The sequence below is a fragment of the Henningerozyma blattae genome, chromosome 2 (genome assembly GCF_000315915.1).
Source record: "Henningerozyma blattae CBS 6284 chromosome 2, complete genome".
Lineage (NCBI taxonomy): Eukaryota > Fungi > Ascomycota > Saccharomycetes > Saccharomycetales > Saccharomycetaceae > Henningerozyma > Henningerozyma blattae.
Window position 1 is genome coordinate 1,315,744 of NC_020186.1, and position 17,726 is coordinate 1,333,469.

Sequence of the window (17,726 nt, forward strand, 5' to 3'; positions counted from 1 at the left end):
ATTGACTTATTTCATGGACCTTTGAACTTTAGCTGCTTTTTTTATTTTTTTGGGGAGAAAAAAAGATAACACTAGAAATAATTACAATAAAACTTTGTGATGCCTTCGTCATATAATAATACCAATATTCACAATACAAACAAAATTAATACCACTGTTAATAAAAATACCAATTTATCACCAATCACTAAACGTCCTACAAATGTTTCTAACAGCACCGATTCTACTACGAGCTCTTCCACTCTAAATGACAATATAACCAAAAAGAAGCTAGGAAAACAAAGTTCTCCAATTTCAACACTTCCAAATACACATATTAATACCCATGCTTCCAATTCTAATTCAACTACAACTATTTCTAATAATGATGATTCAATAGTTACTGCAAATGCGTTTATTGACTATATTAAATCCTCAAATGGTTTATTTCATGATTACTTACAGTGGTCATCTGACTTTATTGAGCCATACTCTATTGTGAATAATACGACAAACTCCAAGGTGAACAGCTGGAAAACTGATTATATTACAATAAATAAGTTTGGTAATTTATCAATAGTAAAAGGCTCTAAAAGTTCAAATTCAAGCATTAATTCAAATTCAAATAATAAAGGATTTCAATTACAAAATTGTAAATTAAAGTTAATTCAAGATATAACAAATAATAATGACTATTCAATAATCCAAATAACTTTCCCACATAATAATACCGATCCTAAACTAGATTCTAATTCAATTAATAAGATATCACATTTATATTTACATCAATCTAGTAGATTAAAATTTAAAAAAATATTATATACCTTACTTTGGTGGGCAAGCTTCAAAAACACCGGAATCTTTAATAAATTAAATTTAAATTCCCCATCGTTGAATAACAATACAATCAGTACTACAGATGAACATAATCTTCTAGTATGTCAGTTAAGAGTATATGGCCCATTACCAATAAACGAATTAAATCGAACATCATCAAATCCAATTTCACTAATCAGGACGAATTCAAATTCATCGAATATAGCTTCAAACATACCAAATTTATCTTCAAATTTACCAATACCAAAATTCCTTTATAATAATCAAAATTCAAATACTGAAAATAATGAAAAATTAACTAGTTCAATAAGAGAAGGCTGGTTCAATGCAATGGGGGTTTTAAAGGATAATGGACAACTGGATTTAATTTCTCAAACAGATGGTTCAATTATTTATACTCTAAACATTTCAAAATTGCTTAGATCAGAAATTCGTATTTTGGATAAATCATTATTGAAAAGTGATAAATTTTTATTTCTTGGAATTTTAAAAAAATTAAGACAAAATTTGGGTTTAAATATTGGCCATTCAAGCCATACCGATTTGTTTATAAAAAGACCATCACTTTCCAATACAAATCCAATCTCAAAATCCAACTCTAATATAAATGTTCCAAATTCTTCAATATCGGGCTGCAACCCATCTATCACGATATCAGACCACCGACCCTCCACATCTCCCAAAACTAATAGTGATTATATTTCAAATCAACGTTTAATTCTTAATTTCCCATTAAGAGTCGATTTAGAGGATTGGTTTGTTGCATTAAACGCTTTAGCCATTGAAACTACATTATCTTTAAAGGGTTCAGATAATTCTAATAAATTAAGAATTTCAAATAAATTCAAGTTAACTATTTTAGAAGCTGATTTATCACCTGATATCATTCAAACTGACATTAGCAAGACAGACCCTTATATGATTACTCACCCACTCTCACATTCTTTTTCAGATTTTACTTCGATTCAAAAAGAACGCCAAAATAATATCACTTCAGTTCAAAAACATTCAATTGATGCTCCTCAGGTAAAAATTAATACAGCACAAAAGAGACCAACTAGCGCATCATTTAACAGCACAAGCTTTAACACAACTCATAACACAAATTTCAACGCAACTCATAACACAAGCTTCAATACAACCAATATGACTTCCTTTAATGATAATACACACGATTCACATGCTAAAGGCTCAACACTGCCGAAAAAGACTAGTACTTACAATTCCACATTAACTGAAAAACCAAAACACACATTAATTCACAATAAAACTAACACAGATCCTTCAAAAACTACCCATACCACCGATATACCTATCAATTTATCGGACAGTAAAAAACCAGCACCTGAAAACTCAGCATTAAATACAATTATAGATATTGAAACTACCAATAGATATGCAAAATCCAACTCTGGTTCATCCAATTCTACTATAATGAGCGGCCCAGTACCCAATAAATTATTACCACCAACCACTACTTTGACAAACCCAACTACAAATATCACTACCTCAATTCTTACAATAACATCTACAAATTCAACAGTATCGTCATCAGCATCAATATCTTCTGAAGATACAGATTCTTCTTCGGAAAATTATGTAGCTGCTTTAAGTGATATTACCCCTATGTTAACTTCTAATTATCTCACACCCCGTGATACAAATACCCCTCGTAGTGCCATATCTTCTTCGAACGATATTACCCCAGATTCTACCACTGCTTCTGGGGGCAGCGTAACATTACTAACAGGTACAGAGATAAATACAAATTCAAATTTAAATACCAATACTACAACTCCAACTATTATATCTACTCCAGATACAATTATTACCCCCTCTCCTCTTACTAATCCAACATCTAATGCAGCCTCCTTATCCAATAATGCAACAAAACTATCAAATGGTATCACTTCCATGGCAAATGTAACTATATCCACCAATACCGCTATCCCATTAGCTGCTACATTAACTCCAAATATTCCAACAGATCTAGACACTACTACAGATAACAAAACGCCAAATTGTTCAAACAACGTTTCAAGAATCACTACAAATTATATGTCTATTAGTAGCGATCCAACAACTCCCATGAAAACATCAACCAATACAACATTTGATATGATTACACCATCCCAATCATTTACTACCGAAACTGCTTCAATATATCTAAGCATATCCATGTGGGATCACATATGGGCAAAAACTCCAGCTATAGAAAGTAATCCAAAACCATTTTGGAGGGAAGAATTTGAGTTTAGTGAACTTCTTCCAATTGACAATTTGTTAATTGAATTGTGGGAAACTTATCCACTATCGACACCTATTACAAGTACTCCGAATTCATCGCCTCAAGTCAAGAAGAAAAGAAAAGAAAAATTATTGGGTTATCTTTCACTAAATCAAGATATCATTAATAATTTGAGTAAAGATTGCAATTTAATTAGGTTACCAATTTTGTCAGTATCTGATAAAACATCAAATATTGGTACTTTATGCTTAAAGGTTGATTTAAATTTAAATTTTATTCTTCCTTATGCTAACTTTGTCAAGTTAGAGAAATGTTTGAAAACCCTTCCTTTAGAAAACCTAGCTAATTTAATTTATAATCACGATTTTAAGGAGAACTTCAAAATTAATGACACTTCAAAAATTTTACTAGATGTTTTCCAGGTATTAAATAGGCAAAATTGCTGGTTTGAACAATTAATGGAAAAAGAACTCAGTGATGTTAATAATAGCATTAATAAAATTAAGAATAGCTCTGCTACTACTTCAGTCAAGGGTATTTCAAACTCTACGAGCAATATCTATAATACTTTATTTCGAGGCAATTCTGTTCTAACGAAATCTTTAGAAAAATATTTCTTCAGAGTTGGTACAGAATATTTGGATAAATCTGTAGGTAGCACATTACGAAAAATAATTTCCCAAAATAAATCCTGTGAGATTGATAAACAAAGATACGATTCAAATCTTTCACCAGAAGAGAAGGAAAAAACTTTTGATAGAAATAAAAAACACCTAATGTATTACATTAAAGATATATGGAAAAATATTTACAATACAAGTAATGATTTACCAATAGAAATAAAGATTCAACTAACGGCATTAAGGAAGAAATTAGAGCTACTATGTATTCCAGATTCTAAACAAGAAAATAAGCCTAATGTAATCCATCCCACAATTTTGAATTGCATTTCAAGCATTTTAATCTTGAGGTTTTTTTGTCCTGTTATTTTAAATCCTAAATTATTTGATTTCGTTGAAAATCATCTAACTGACAGACCGAGAAGAACTTTAACCTTAATTAGCAAACTTTTACTTAATCTTTCAAACCAAACTACCTTTGGAAATAAAGAGCCTTGGCTGATCTGTATGAATGAATTTATTAATGACCATAAAGACGAATTTATTGACTATGTTGAAAAAATTACAGAGAAAAAATTAGATTTTACTCCTAAAAAACTAAAACTATACAGCATTAAGGGTAGACAAAAACTTGAACTGAATTATGAAATTATCCACAATTTACCATCAATTCCATTTTTAATTGACAGGTGCTCAAGGGAGACCGAGCTAGTCCATTTAATATATTCCTTTCATAAGAGCCAAAATATTAATAACGATGGTGTCGAAGAAAAAACTGCAATAAATAAAGATATCATCAACCAGAATACTATTGAGGGTCTAAAAGTAAAGTCCCCATCCAGCTCAACCAGTTCAATACTCAAGACTATCATGGGTGAACAGCCTGATAACGATTCTAACCCTAAAAATCCTAAAATTGGGACTTTAGCGTTTGAAAAACTAACAGAAAATAACATCGAAGTTTTCGGTGATGAAATGATGCTTCTTTTACAGGATGATACTACTCCTCCAGACTCTCAATTTGAATATAAAAATATATCTCCTCAAGAAAGTATTGATAAAATGAAACATTTTGAAATAGAATCTACTTTATTATACACTAGGATTAAAAAATTGGTTTATACACTCTCAGACTATGAATACCCGGATGATAACCTACTTTCTGTTGATCTATATTTGAATAAAATTGTTGAATCATTATACTTTACAGAAAAGAGACGTATTTTAATAAACTTTAATGACCCGAGATTTATCCAAGTAGAAGGAGCGAGAAAGATTTTTGCAGAACGAAATCAACCATCTAAACTTCTAGAATCTACCCCCATAGCATTTCTACGGAATTCAAAACACTCAAAATCTTCCCAGAATAAATCAACACCTCAATCAGCCAATTCTAAATCCACAAAACAATCAAGACTCTCTAAACTTCTTCTTCTAGGGATCTCTGAGGAGAAACCATTAACTAATAACAAAATCTCCAGATTTTTCAGAGGCAATAAATAATTCTTCGGACTTGACTTTTTGACTTCCATGTAATATTTTATATAAAAATTTAATGATACTTACTTTTATAAACATATTTCTTTTGAATAATTTGTTTTTCAATTCAATATATTAATACATATATTCAATATTAGACTTATATACCAATAATTCTGTCATTCTTAATTGAGTTCCTTTTTGCAAGTGTTATTTGTAAACTTTAATTAAGCGTTGGCTATATATTTAAGGAGCTAAAATTTTTATCTAGATTTTCAGTGCTGTATTCTTCAAAATTTCCATATTGCTGAAATTCAGGGACAGCATCATAATTTTCTAACTTTCTTGCTAAACTAGAATCGAAATTAGAGGCCAGATTCTTATCATAATTATTCTGAGTATTTTGCACCGTTGTATTTTTTTGATTTGAGACAGCAAAGTTAGGCAAATTCCAATAATTATTGTTTAGATAAGATGATAACTCGCTACTAGCTGCAAACGGATTATCAAAAGTCCCAGTATTTGAACCGAAAGCCATCATGCTTTGAGTATCAAATTCTTGGACGCTTGGTATTGCACTATCCAGCTGAGTTTGCCCCATATTAAATGGAAAACGGGTTTGACGTTGCCTATTTTGACGATTTCTTGTTAGTTGAACAGTACACAATTGTAAATTATCTAATGAACCTTCTACTAAACAACCCTTTTGCCTAAAATGAATCAATAAATGATTCCAAAGAATATTTCTTGATAATGATCGCGGGTTACCAAGTACGACCAAACCATATTTAGCACGGGTTAAACCAACATTCATACGTCTTGGATCGCTTAGGAAACCAATTGCCTGTTGCTCATTAGCACGAACACAAGATAAAATAATATAATCTTTTTCACGACCCTGGAAAGCATCAACAGAAGCAACCTCAACATTAATGTATAAGTCTTTATCCAAAGTACCGTTCATTTGCATATATTGTAAAATATATGCTCGTTGGCCTTCATATGGAGTAATAACACCAATTTGTTCAGGCTTAACACCATCTTTGAAAAGTCTAGTGATAACACGTTCACAATTCATTGCTTCAATTCTATTCAAATAAGAGGTACCATTTGCTGATATTTCTTCTCTCCCATAATTGGCCCAAAACATCATTGGAACATCATGGATAGGCCAAGGAAAAGTACTAGTTGGAACAGTTCTTTGGTCTAATGTTACACCATTTTGCAAACTACCTTCGTAAAACATATTACTAGGGAATTCACTTAAAAATGGATTCATACGATACTGGACCTCTAAACGAATAGGAACATGCCCTAGAGAGATTAATCTTTCAAATAAAGATTGCTTTAAACCAGCATCACCAGCCTTACGCTCTAAGATAACAGGACCTAGTTGTTGGTGATCACCAACGAGAATTACTTGTTTAGCACCCTTAACAATTGGAATTAAACATTCTGGTTCTGAGGCTTGAGTACTTTCATCAATCAGAACTGTTCTAAATTTTGTATCTAACCGCTTATCGCCTGCACCTACACAGGTACAACAAACTACATCTGCCTTTTTCAAAATTTCAGATTCAGTTTTTCTAACCAATTTGACAAACTTTTTCGTATCATTTGCGGATAACTCACCTACTTCTTCTTTCAATCTCAATAGTTTTCGTAATTCGCCCTTTGACGATCTTGCGACTAAATTATGTAAAGCTAAATCTGAAACGGAACTTTCAACATCTTCTCTACTTTTAGCTGTTAGTCTTACTACTTTTAATCCTAAATCACGCAATTTTGTGGCTAAATGATCGACAGCTACGTTAGATGGAGCACAAACTAAGATACGTTCCGAATGCAACTTTGATAAATGATAAATAATCGTTGCAGAAGTAACAGTTTTACCTGTACCAGGAGGACCTTGTATTAAAGATAATGGTTTTTGTAAAACATTTCTAACAGCATTTGTTTGAGAAGAATTCAATTGAGCAAATTTTGGAATTGAAAACTCTGATGGCATTGAAATATCAAATGCAATATCAACAACTTGATGCCCTAAAATCTTATAATAAAGGTAACCAGATATGGATTTTTTGTCAATAGCAAATTTTTTTAAGGCATCCTGCATTCTATCATAAGAAGTTCCTTTCCAAATAAATTCAGCAGTGAAACCTGTACCTAAATGAGTTGGAGGAGGCTCTTTGTTTGGCTTTAGTTCTAATGTAAATTCATCTTGAAAACTATTTGGTAAACGCACAATATAACCTCTACCTTCCCATTCTGGGTATTGAACACCCGAGTATCTGATAATCATTTCATCACCAACTGCTACTTTTAGCTCATTTGATTCAAAAGTAGATAATGCAAAAGAAACCAAGTGTCTATTATTTAAAGCTAATGACCAGGTTACAGAAATATGTTCTAATGCCTGCGATTCCTTTAATTGTTTATCATAATCAGCCTCTAATTTAATTAAAGGACCATATGATCTTTGATATTCATATGCATCTTGATATCTCAATAAAACTGGAGGTATTTCTTCTTGTTGTTCAGGTAAATCAATATCATTAATAGTAGCATCTTTATTTGATCTCCATTTGGCCTCTAATTTTGAAATTTGAGAAGGAGTAATCAGTCTAGCATTTAATTTTTCTTCATCAGAAGGTTCTTCAGCAATCCAAGATAAAAATTGTCTGTTTTCAATCAATGGCTGCCATTGATCAGTATCCCAATTTGCATTTTTTGTTTGTGCACAAGGTACACGACATAATAAAACAACAACTGCGTCACTTTTTGCAGAAACAAAACCTAATATGAAGGCATTTCTACAACCACAATTGTAACATTCCAAAATGGTGTCTCCCAGATCTGATTCTGGATGTAATGATACTACATTATGATGTGATAAAACCAAATGATTAACGATATGAGAACTGTTGGTACCATTTTTACCATTACAGAACCATTTTTTACAAGTGTTACATTTGATGACAGAGGCTGGTTTATCAATCCCACAAAAGGCACAGGCATGATCAGATACATTCATCAGAGCATCTTCGTTAGCATTGACAACATTTGTTAAGTCCTTAAGATTAGTGCCATTTAAAGCGTCAAATTCCTCATCATTATAAATATCTCCCTCAGAATCGATATCATCTTCTTCTTCATCATCATTAGCAGCAACAGGAAGTTCAGATTCTGGGATGGCTGAGAAAATTTTATCAGCAACAGGAGAATTAGTTTCTGATTTAAAAATGTTGTCGTTTATTTTAGATCCATCATTAATTTCAGAATTTGATGTTTGCTTTGAGATGATATCATCTAAATCATCTACAAATTCCTTTTGGGAATCATAATCTGAAGTATTTATCTCATTAGCACCTGGGTTGAACAAAGCATCTGTTTCGTGTACGTTACTCATTTATACTAGATTACAATTTCAAAATCTCAATAACGATATGGATTTCGATTTTAATATTAATTTTAACTTCAACTTCAATCTTTAATTATATTGTAGAGTCTGAATTAACTATAATAAATTCTAATGTCCTGTGCAGAAATGGGTGAAAGAAGGACCAGAATACCAATAAACCGTTTCTTAATTGAGTATACTCTTTTGTTCAAATACCAAAAAAAAAATCAGTTAAATCTTATAGGAATCTGATGGAGCCAGATATTTAGCCATTAAAACTTAAATTTTAGGAATTTTTACAGGCCTTCGGAATGAGATCGATAAAGCAAAATTTCGTTTTCAACGTTTGGAACTTTTCAAAAATGAAAAGTTATCGTTGCAAACGACATACCACAAAATGCTTTAACTATTATAACAGCTACAATCATTTACTTTTGTTATTTATTATCTACTATCAATTCAAAGTATATAGGGAAATTAAAGGTTGTGTAGAGCTAATTTTGAGCTATAAGAGAAGTGTGCTTGAGTTCTATAGGTGGGCGTCTAGCCACTCAACTAAATCAGATAAAGCCTTATCAAAAACTTCTTCTATCTCTAGGGAGAGAATGGAATGCCTACCATTCTCATACAAAACCAACCTTTTATCGTTAAATTTACAATTGTCGTAGAAATTTTGAGATCCCTTTGGATCATTAATAGTATCATCCTTACCATGCTGAATAAAGATTGGCTTCGTGATTTTACTGATCCTATTGTCCTTATTATTGTATAAAGCTTTACCTCTTTCCAAAAAATCATATATCTGTCTGAAACTGCCTAGTAATGGTACACTCATGGGATCATTTGCTAAAAATTCTCTATATGTAGGATCTGATGTGATACCTTCCAAATTTAAACCAGTATCAATAGTAAAATTTGGCATCGTTTTAGCAAGAAGAGGAGATATCATTTGTGTAACTTTATTTGGTCTACTATTTGGATGTAAGATAATCAGTGGACCCGAGGCAATAAATCCTTGAAACTGATCTTTAGATTTACCAGTACATGCATAATTTAAACAAATCCCACCTCCCATAGAGTGTCCCCACATAAATAATTTGATGTTTTTCTTTTTACATTCTTCCAAATTTTTCGAGACAAAATGTTCTAGATCAGAAAATGTAAAATGCTCATTAGTTTTACCTTTTAATTTGCCTGGTGACGTTTCACCAGACCCTCTTTGATCAAAGAAAAATGATTCATATCCTTGGCTTGATAATTGATCCATCATTCTATAATAAATTTTTGTATATTCACCAAATCCATGTACTAGTAGAATACGTGCTTTTGTTATGTCGAGAGAGCTTTCCCATAACATATATGCAAAGTTTGCATTGTCGAACTTCTCAAATTTTATTTTTGGTACCGTTGTTTTAGGGTTATATGGGTAAGAAGTATCAGCCATTTTGATTTCTATTGTTATCTTTTACCACCTTATGTTAAGAATACCAAAGCTTTCCACCTATATATACATATATATATCATCTGTTTATAGATGTTTTAACAGAAAAATGCCCTTATAGTCTGTACAAATTGGTTATATGCGGAACACTAAGAATAACCCGCAGGACATAAATAGCACCATGAAAATGAATATTATGAAAAATGAACAAGTGAATATACAAATTAACAAACTTTTATTACTGACAAATAGTTTTGAAAGCCATATAAATAATGAACTTTATTTGTTTTTCTTCGCATTCCAACCCTGTACCTTCTCGATGATCAGAAAGGTCGCAGATTATATATAGTCATACTTACAAACCTGATCAATAGGGACTTCGAACAAATCTAGGTAAAGAAAATCACTCGTAATATATGAATAAACCGTATAACATACTTGACAGAAAATGTTCTTATATTTTTAGCGTTAACCGTATGAAATATGCATTTTAGGTTTCATTAATTACAGTTATATCAATCTAATTCCATAAACACTATGGCATTCAATAGTTGAGCTTGTTACATGCTAAATTTATTTATGTTTTTTTTTCTTTTTCTTTTTTAATCTACTTATTTGAATTTTTATTCTTAATAATGATCCCTAACGGATTCTTTTTCTTAACTTTTCCTGAAAGTTTTATGCCTAACGAATTCTTTTTTTGCTGAGAGGTAGTGACTGGTGCAGTAACGATCCTGCTCACTGTATCGCCTGTAATTTCTAGTTTTTCTTTTGTTCTTCCCTAAATTTTTCAGTAACCAACCTATCGAGATCTTGCTCAGCAGCAATGTGTTGAAGTTCTCTTTCATTTTGAATTATTTCGGCTCTGCGCCTTGCCAAATAACTACTGTTCTTCAAATTTTCTAATTCTTCATCTTGTTGTTGTTCTGTTTGCAATTTTGTTAATCTGTCTTCCAAAACTTTCATTTTATCTTGCCCTATATTATTTTTTTCCCCAGTCTTAGCAGCTTGCTCTAATTCTCGTTCTTTAGCTAATCTATCCATTGTCATTTCTATGGTTTCCTCTGCATTTTTTTCCTCCTCCTTTCTGTTAGTCACAAAATTTCTTTCAGCACCTACTTCAATAATATAATCTGCACTCTTAGGATCTGTCTTAAATGATATCTGATTGCTACAACCAGGACATCGAATGGACATTCTATAGATTTTAATAGTTTCCAAATACTTTTCGTTTAATAATGCCTTCTTACCATTAAATTTTCGACCTTTTGCAATAAATTCAGAACATTTTAGACATCGTGCACTAAATGGCATCATTAATCGAATTGTAACAACATCTTTATTGGTAGTTTTTAGTTTCTTTGATAATTTTTTTGCTGCCTTTTCTGCTTCCAAAGGGTTATAATCTGGTGGATAATACTTATTTATTGATTTTCGCTCTGACATTTTTACAGATAAATGCACAGTCGTGATGATATATATACATATATTTTATGTACTCATTTGAAGCTAAAATATATAAAATTTTATTATTTTCTATTATTTTCGGACCTTTGAAAAAATGATTGATCAGGCGGGTAAAAGAAGTATTATTTAATCTAAAAAAATTAAAATAAAAATAGTTCTAAATTTAAATTATTATTATTATTATATTTGAATAAGCAAAATGTATAAACGGTTCTTCTACTATTAGTATAATACATACACACACACACACACATATATATATATCACTAAAAATATAAGCAAAGGTTCGCCATTAAATCTGATTAATTTGAGGACACTCAAATGACACTCCATTCTATATTTAATGTCATAAAAACATTAAAATAGAATTTAAAGTTTCGACAAACAGTATAATCAAATTAACATAGCTGCAACAACAGCAGCAAACATACTAGCAGCTGTAACGCTAATCCCGTCATTCAATAGCTTGTTTGCTCCATTAGAGTCTTTATGAACTTTATGTTTATAATCTGATTTAGTACCTTGAACATTTCCATTATCAGATTTAATATCGGAATTCTCAGCAGAGTCTTCCTCATTTACTGGCATTGTCATGTTCATGACACTAGAGTTTGAATAATTTGAAAATGTATCATCTTGTTTCCCTTTCAAATGAATCTTGTTATATGGAATAAAGTCAGAAATTACAGTATCATGAGAAGCCATCACTTTTAATTTGACGTTAGCAGATGCTCCATCATCTTTGGCAGACACTCTGTAATTTTTAGTTCTGGCTTTTCCTTTAGCAACTTTGTTTGCAGTAGTATCAGTGGTAGTCTCTGTAGCATCTCGTTTAGCTTTGCTTCTTTTAACTTTGGTGGTATCCACTTTGTAATTATGATAATCATCATCGTCACTGTGCGAATCATGTTTATAATTATCATTATCGTTATCAGATCCGGAGGAATATCCGTCAGTGTGATTGTGCTTACCATTCTTATGTTTACCTTTACGATCACCATTATATTTGTCATAATAATCATCCTTGTCAGATTTTTCATCATCAGAACTATCACTACTAGAACCAGATTGTTTATCTTTACTGGTTTCATGGCCACTATCAGAATTGCTGTCACTACTACTGCTTGTATAGTGATCCTTTGAATCATCACTGTCACTGGCAGAACTGGAACCGTAGTATTTCTTTCTGCCCATTATATCTCTAACGGAGTAGAATTCGTTTTTGCCTGAATAGGTTAAGCACCCATTTTGAATTGCAAAACCGAATGAAGCTTTCTTGAAATCTTTAGTTTCACTCCAGAGTCCATTTCTGTCAACAATGACATACTTTTTATTACTCAATTTTAGTTTACCAGAATCAGTAACAACGGCAGTTAGAGCACTATCAGTTGAACCAAAATATAATTTACCATTATCTGAATAAACATTTGCATACTTAGTAGAGGAACCTGATTTGATTGCCAGTAAGCCAAATTCCATTGAGTCAGCCCAAACAATTTCTGCACCAGCAATAATTGCTGTCAAAACTAATGAATTTAATCTCATAATATCTTGTTGTTTTAATGTTTGTTTAAACTCAATTCAAAAGACTAAAATAAGCCTGATAATATTAGTTAAAGTAAATATAGAGTATTTTAATCTAATGATCTGATATACTAACACTCTAGATATTTTCTTTGTAACAAAAAAGATAAAATAAAATAAAACATTATAAAAGTAAGAAGTTTGAATATCCTAAAACAAAGATAGAATAAATTTTTTGTAGCTCTTTATACTAATCATTTTCCCTTGATTTCTTGATCTCAAATTTGTGTCCATCAATTGTATTTTTTTTTGTTTTTTTTGTTTTTTTGTTTTGATTTATTTTATTAGTGTCACAAAAAATCATTAAATGCCATTAGGTTGACAAAAGAGAAAAAAAACACAATAAGCGCTCTTAAAAATATAGATAAATATAGTAGAGAGAAAAACAAAGGGCCAAATAATTAAACTGGGGGAACTACTTTGCTAATTACATCTCTAATTACCCAATACTCTAAAAATAGTGGATTTAATTCATAATCGACTATCTCCTCCGTATTATTAAAGTTCTGGTATTTAATATCATTATTAATTTTGCTAGTTGATTTTTTAGTATTTTGTTTTAATTTTAGTTTAGCAAATATTGATAATAATTCATCAACTAAGTCAGGTTTACTACCATATAAGATACTACTATCCATCGAACTATCTGTAATAATGTTGATATGAGATGGAAAATACCAGCAAGCTGCTAATTTAACATCTCTTGGGGTTACAAATGTTTTATTCTTTGACAAACTAATCATTCTTGCTAATTCTAATAAAGCTTTCAAAGCCGATGTTGAAGCTCCACCACCTGAACTATGATGCGTAAATCGATGATTTCTTACTTGTATCATGAGATCCATAATATACCTCCTTACTACTGGTGTTACACTTATTGCTTTTTCAAGGTCAAATTCTATACCAGTATTATTAATGTTATTGATACTATTACTGCTATCATTACTATTTTTTTCGACGGTAGCAAAACTATTATTTGATGTGCTAAATGGATTACTAATTAATGAAGTGAGACCTTGCTGATTCACAGCTTCAGTATCAGGCTCTGTACAAGCTAGCCAAAATTTCTGCTTTAACCAATTCTGAATTGTAATACAAGAGCTTAACAAATCTGAGGTATTATTTAAATCAATTAGGGGATTATCAAACAATGAAGGAACCATAACAATACCTATATAAATTTTGTTTTGTAATCTTCTTCTAAAGTTAATACTGGCAGTTTTAGTTTGCTCATATAAATTTGAAGTCATTTTATCAACTAATTTTTTTTCATCATCATCTGTAAATGAATTTATATCAGGTATAATTGAAATCTCAACACTCGAAGATGAGTCTTTTGTGTTATTAGATGACGTACTTCCTGTATTTTTTGTATTTATTTGAGGGACGTTACTTGAATTTGGAATCTCACTTGCATCCCTCCTATTTTCATTATTGTTTTTGATATCATCAGGATTATAAATGTTGATATTAGCATTGACATTTTCATTTTTACAATGTAAAATGACAGCATTTTTAACACTTTCTATAGATGCAGTATTCGTATTTATAAACACTGAGCTACTATTATCAGAAAAGCGAGTACTATAAATATCACTGCTTGATTCTTCTTCATCTATCTGATTAACTAAGCATAAGAAACTCCTGCCAGTAAATATAGAATACCTCAAACAAGTATTAAAATCAATTAAAAGACCATTGCTCATTGCTTCGAGATGTATTTTATTCCAGTTGGCGTCTTCCTGTTGATTAGTAATATATTTAATAGTATTAAATTTTTTGAAAGTTAATTTATTCTAGCATTTTTCAAATGAAGAAACGGTCCTATACAGTTAGCACCAAGACGGGTAAAATTTCATTTAAATAACAGTTTTATTCTTAAGGAGAAAATGAATAATAATAACATGCACGCAGATATGACTTTTGCTTATTAAGAGGCATACTATAAGAATAATAATTAAAAAGAATATCTCCCTGTATAATACAAGTATACAGAAGAGCGTGTATACAAATGTACGTAAGGGTAAAACACATATAGAGTAAAGCTAATGAAATACAGAGCTTAATTAAGTTTACTTAATGAATAGAAGCATCAGCATTCCTGTAACAATATTTTTAATTGATCGGTGAATATTATTATTATTGTGAAGTCTTTCACTCAACAATTTCGAGGTTCCGGAAACAAAATATTACCGAGGAAAACAAAGGAAAAAGAGAACGTGGAAATGAAAATGGCAACAGAAACGATACTATTAATAACCTAATATATGAGATATAGGCTTAAACTATCTGATGTTGTAGACACTTTGTTTTATTTATCTCAAGATTGTAACTTAATATACTAGAACATTGGTAGACAAATTAACTTCAAAATATACATACAGGATAAACAAAAGCGTAAAGCCGCATATTGCTAAGATATAGTAAACATTAAAAAAAATGAGTGATTTCCAGCACAAAGTTGTCGAAGAAATTAATAAATTATCTAATGCGATTGTGTCAAATTTACAAAATCAAACCGAAAATTTTCTAATTATAGAAAATGTCTTAAAACATTTGCCAATATTCAATCATGAATTGATTGGAAGCAGTGTAAATGGTAATAAAACTGAGTTACAACAAGTATTTGAAAATATAACCAGTATAATTGATAGTCCATCTAAATTAGTGGAAAATTCAACTCCATTAAATGACCCAACTTCCTTAACTTTTAGATTTACATATTATTTGTGCCAATTAAATGAAAAACATAAATTTAAATACTCAAGCCAAGTTTTTGTAATATTAATTTCTACTATATTGATAATATTAGGGACATTTGCTTCTATAAAATCAATCCCATATACTGCTTTACCTCCAACAGTTATTCATCCATTATTTGATCCATCTGATTTTGAATTAGATACAGAATGCCATATCGTTTATAAGGATGATAAAACTAGTAAAAAAAAGAAACAGAGTAAGAAACAGAAAAACTCAGGAAGACTAAATCAATTAGAAGAGAAACATGCTATACTTTTACCATTATCTAGTAGTATTACACTAGTTGGGCTATATTATGTGATAACTAAATTAAATATTAAATGGATGAATTATATTATTAAGGGACTAACTTTTAATATCATTTTAATTAGTTTACCAGCAGGGATATTTGTATATTCTTATCTAATAACAGCTTTTATTAGAAACTTCGCCCATTTATTTAACTTAAACACATTAAGGATACTCAGTAGATATCGTGTTACTATTAGTGATGACAACGCAGATATCAATAAGAGTAGTGGGTTAATTACTAATTACCATTATAAAGATCCATTGAATACTAAGGACCCAGATGAGTTATATTTTCAAGATACAATTGATAATATCAAAAAAAATGGACCCATGATCATAGAGATGTATAAACGTGAATTAACTGAACCAACTAATATCAAATCAAATAGACAACTTGTGAATCTCTACTTCAATATTAGTACATTGCTTTCTAGTATCATATCAAGTGTTTTAGTCTACCAATTTTATAAGAATCAAACAAACTGGATTTTTTCCAATTTAATAAGTATGAATTTCACTATTTGGTCCATCTCGCAAATAAATTTCAAAAATTTAAGAACTGGTGTCTTAGTATTATCAATCTTATTCTTCTATGACATATATTTTGTGTTTGGAACTAACATGATGGTTACTGTGGCTACCAATTTAGAGTTACCAGTTAAATTACTAATACCAAATGGAATGGACAAGCTTGATCCAAAAAAATTAAGTTTTGGATTAATTGGTTTGGGTGATATATGCTTACCTGGCATGTTCCTATCAATCTGTTATAAGTTTGATATCTGGAGATATCATAACAACGCAAACAAGCCAGAAGAAGAATTCCATCTATTGAATTGGAAATACATTGGCAAATATTTCATCCTTGGAATAATCAACTATATACTGGCATTAGTGATATGTATTTCTATGATGGTTAGATATGACAGAGGCCAACCTGCATTGCTATATATTGTACCAATGATTACTATACCGACCATAATTTTAGCCTTTTGTAGTGGAGAGTTGAAAACGTTTTGGACCTTTCAATACGATACAATTGAACTGGGTGCTAATCTATTGGAAGATTCAGATCAAACTGATTCAGAAAACCAAGACAAAGACAAAGGGGAGCCTTTGGAGGGAGTCCTTCAAGATGAGAAGAAAATTTCTGTAACTTATTCAGAATATTTCAATATCACCAACGAAGAACTGTACGACGAACACGATGACTCCGTAGATTACGACGAACAAGATGCTCTACTTGATGAAGCCAGTGACAACGAATACACCTACAGTGAAGACAACACGCTCTTGATCGATAATGATGAATGATAATATATCACCCTCTATCTTTTGTATACCTCCCACTAATTAGTGACACTTATATAAATATATATAAGACTATAAAAACTTCTTTGTATACGTCATCCGGAAATGCCTCCTCACTTTGTTTTCCGCTTCTAGCGCGTTCCTGCTGGGCGAATTTGGAATGCTAAATTGAAAATGAAATATGACAAGCGAAATTTTGGTTGGCGGGGAGGGGAGGATTGGCATATTCAGATTGACATTAACAACATCAACAGTATCAGCCACAAGGCAATTACCCAAAAACTGGATACAGATTGACAGAATCTT

At 31.0% G+C, this 17,726-nt stretch overlaps 7 protein-coding genes across 7 annotated transcripts; 2 read left to right on the forward strand and 5 right to left on the reverse strand.

Annotated features, from left to right (window-relative positions):
- Positions 1 to 99: 99 nt before the first annotated feature.
- On the forward strand, positions 100 to 5,187 carry BUD2 (GTPase-activating protein BUD2; the record flags this gene model as incomplete). Its single annotated transcript, XM_004178852.1, has 1 exon — positions 100 to 5,187. One exon carries the CDS (start codon positions 100 to 102, stop codon positions 5,185 to 5,187), a length of 5,088 nt encoding a protein of 1,695 aa, XP_004178900.1.
- Positions 5,188 to 5,401: 214 nt separating this feature from the next.
- NAM7 (ATP-dependent RNA helicase NAM7) lies at positions 5,402 to 8,572 on the reverse strand (the record flags this gene model as incomplete). Its single annotated transcript, XM_004178853.1, has 1 exon — positions 5,402 to 8,572. One exon carries the CDS (start codon positions 8,570 to 8,572, stop codon positions 5,402 to 5,404), a length of 3,171 nt encoding a protein of 1,056 aa, XP_004178901.1.
- A 520-nt stretch (positions 8,573 to 9,092) lies between these two features.
- Positions 9,093 to 10,007, reverse strand: YJU3 (acylglycerol lipase; the record flags this gene model as incomplete). The annotated part of the gene is made up of 1 exon (XM_004178854.1): positions 9,093 to 10,007. One exon carries the CDS (start codon positions 10,005 to 10,007, stop codon positions 9,093 to 9,095), a length of 915 nt encoding a protein of 304 aa, XP_004178902.1.
- A 756-nt stretch (positions 10,008 to 10,763) lies between these two features.
- YJU2 (mRNA splicing protein YJU2) lies at positions 10,764 to 11,450 on the reverse strand (the record flags this gene model as incomplete). Its single annotated transcript, XM_004178855.1, has 1 exon — positions 10,764 to 11,450. The coding sequence occupies one exon, from the start codon at positions 11,448 to 11,450 to the stop codon at positions 10,764 to 10,766; it is 687 nt and encodes a 228-aa protein (XP_004178903.1).
- Positions 11,451 to 11,864: 414 nt separating this feature from the next.
- CWP1 (Cwp1p) lies at positions 11,865 to 13,016 on the reverse strand (the record flags this gene model as incomplete). Its single annotated transcript, XM_004178856.1, has 1 exon — positions 11,865 to 13,016. The coding sequence occupies one exon, from the start codon at positions 13,014 to 13,016 to the stop codon at positions 11,865 to 11,867; it is 1,152 nt and encodes a 383-aa protein (XP_004178904.1).
- Positions 13,017 to 13,456: 440 nt separating this feature from the next.
- MTC2 (Mtc2p) lies at positions 13,457 to 14,761 on the reverse strand (the record flags this gene model as incomplete). Its single annotated transcript, XM_004178857.1, has 1 exon — positions 13,457 to 14,761. The coding sequence occupies one exon, from the start codon at positions 14,759 to 14,761 to the stop codon at positions 13,457 to 13,459; it is 1,305 nt and encodes a 434-aa protein (XP_004178905.1).
- A 733-nt stretch (positions 14,762 to 15,494) lies between these two features.
- Positions 15,495 to 17,423, forward strand: YPF1 (aspartic endopeptidase; the record flags this gene model as incomplete). The annotated part of the gene is made up of 1 exon (XM_004178858.1): positions 15,495 to 17,423. One exon carries the CDS (start codon positions 15,495 to 15,497, stop codon positions 17,421 to 17,423), a length of 1,929 nt encoding a protein of 642 aa, XP_004178906.1.
- Between the last annotated feature and the right edge of the window lie 303 nt (positions 17,424 to 17,726).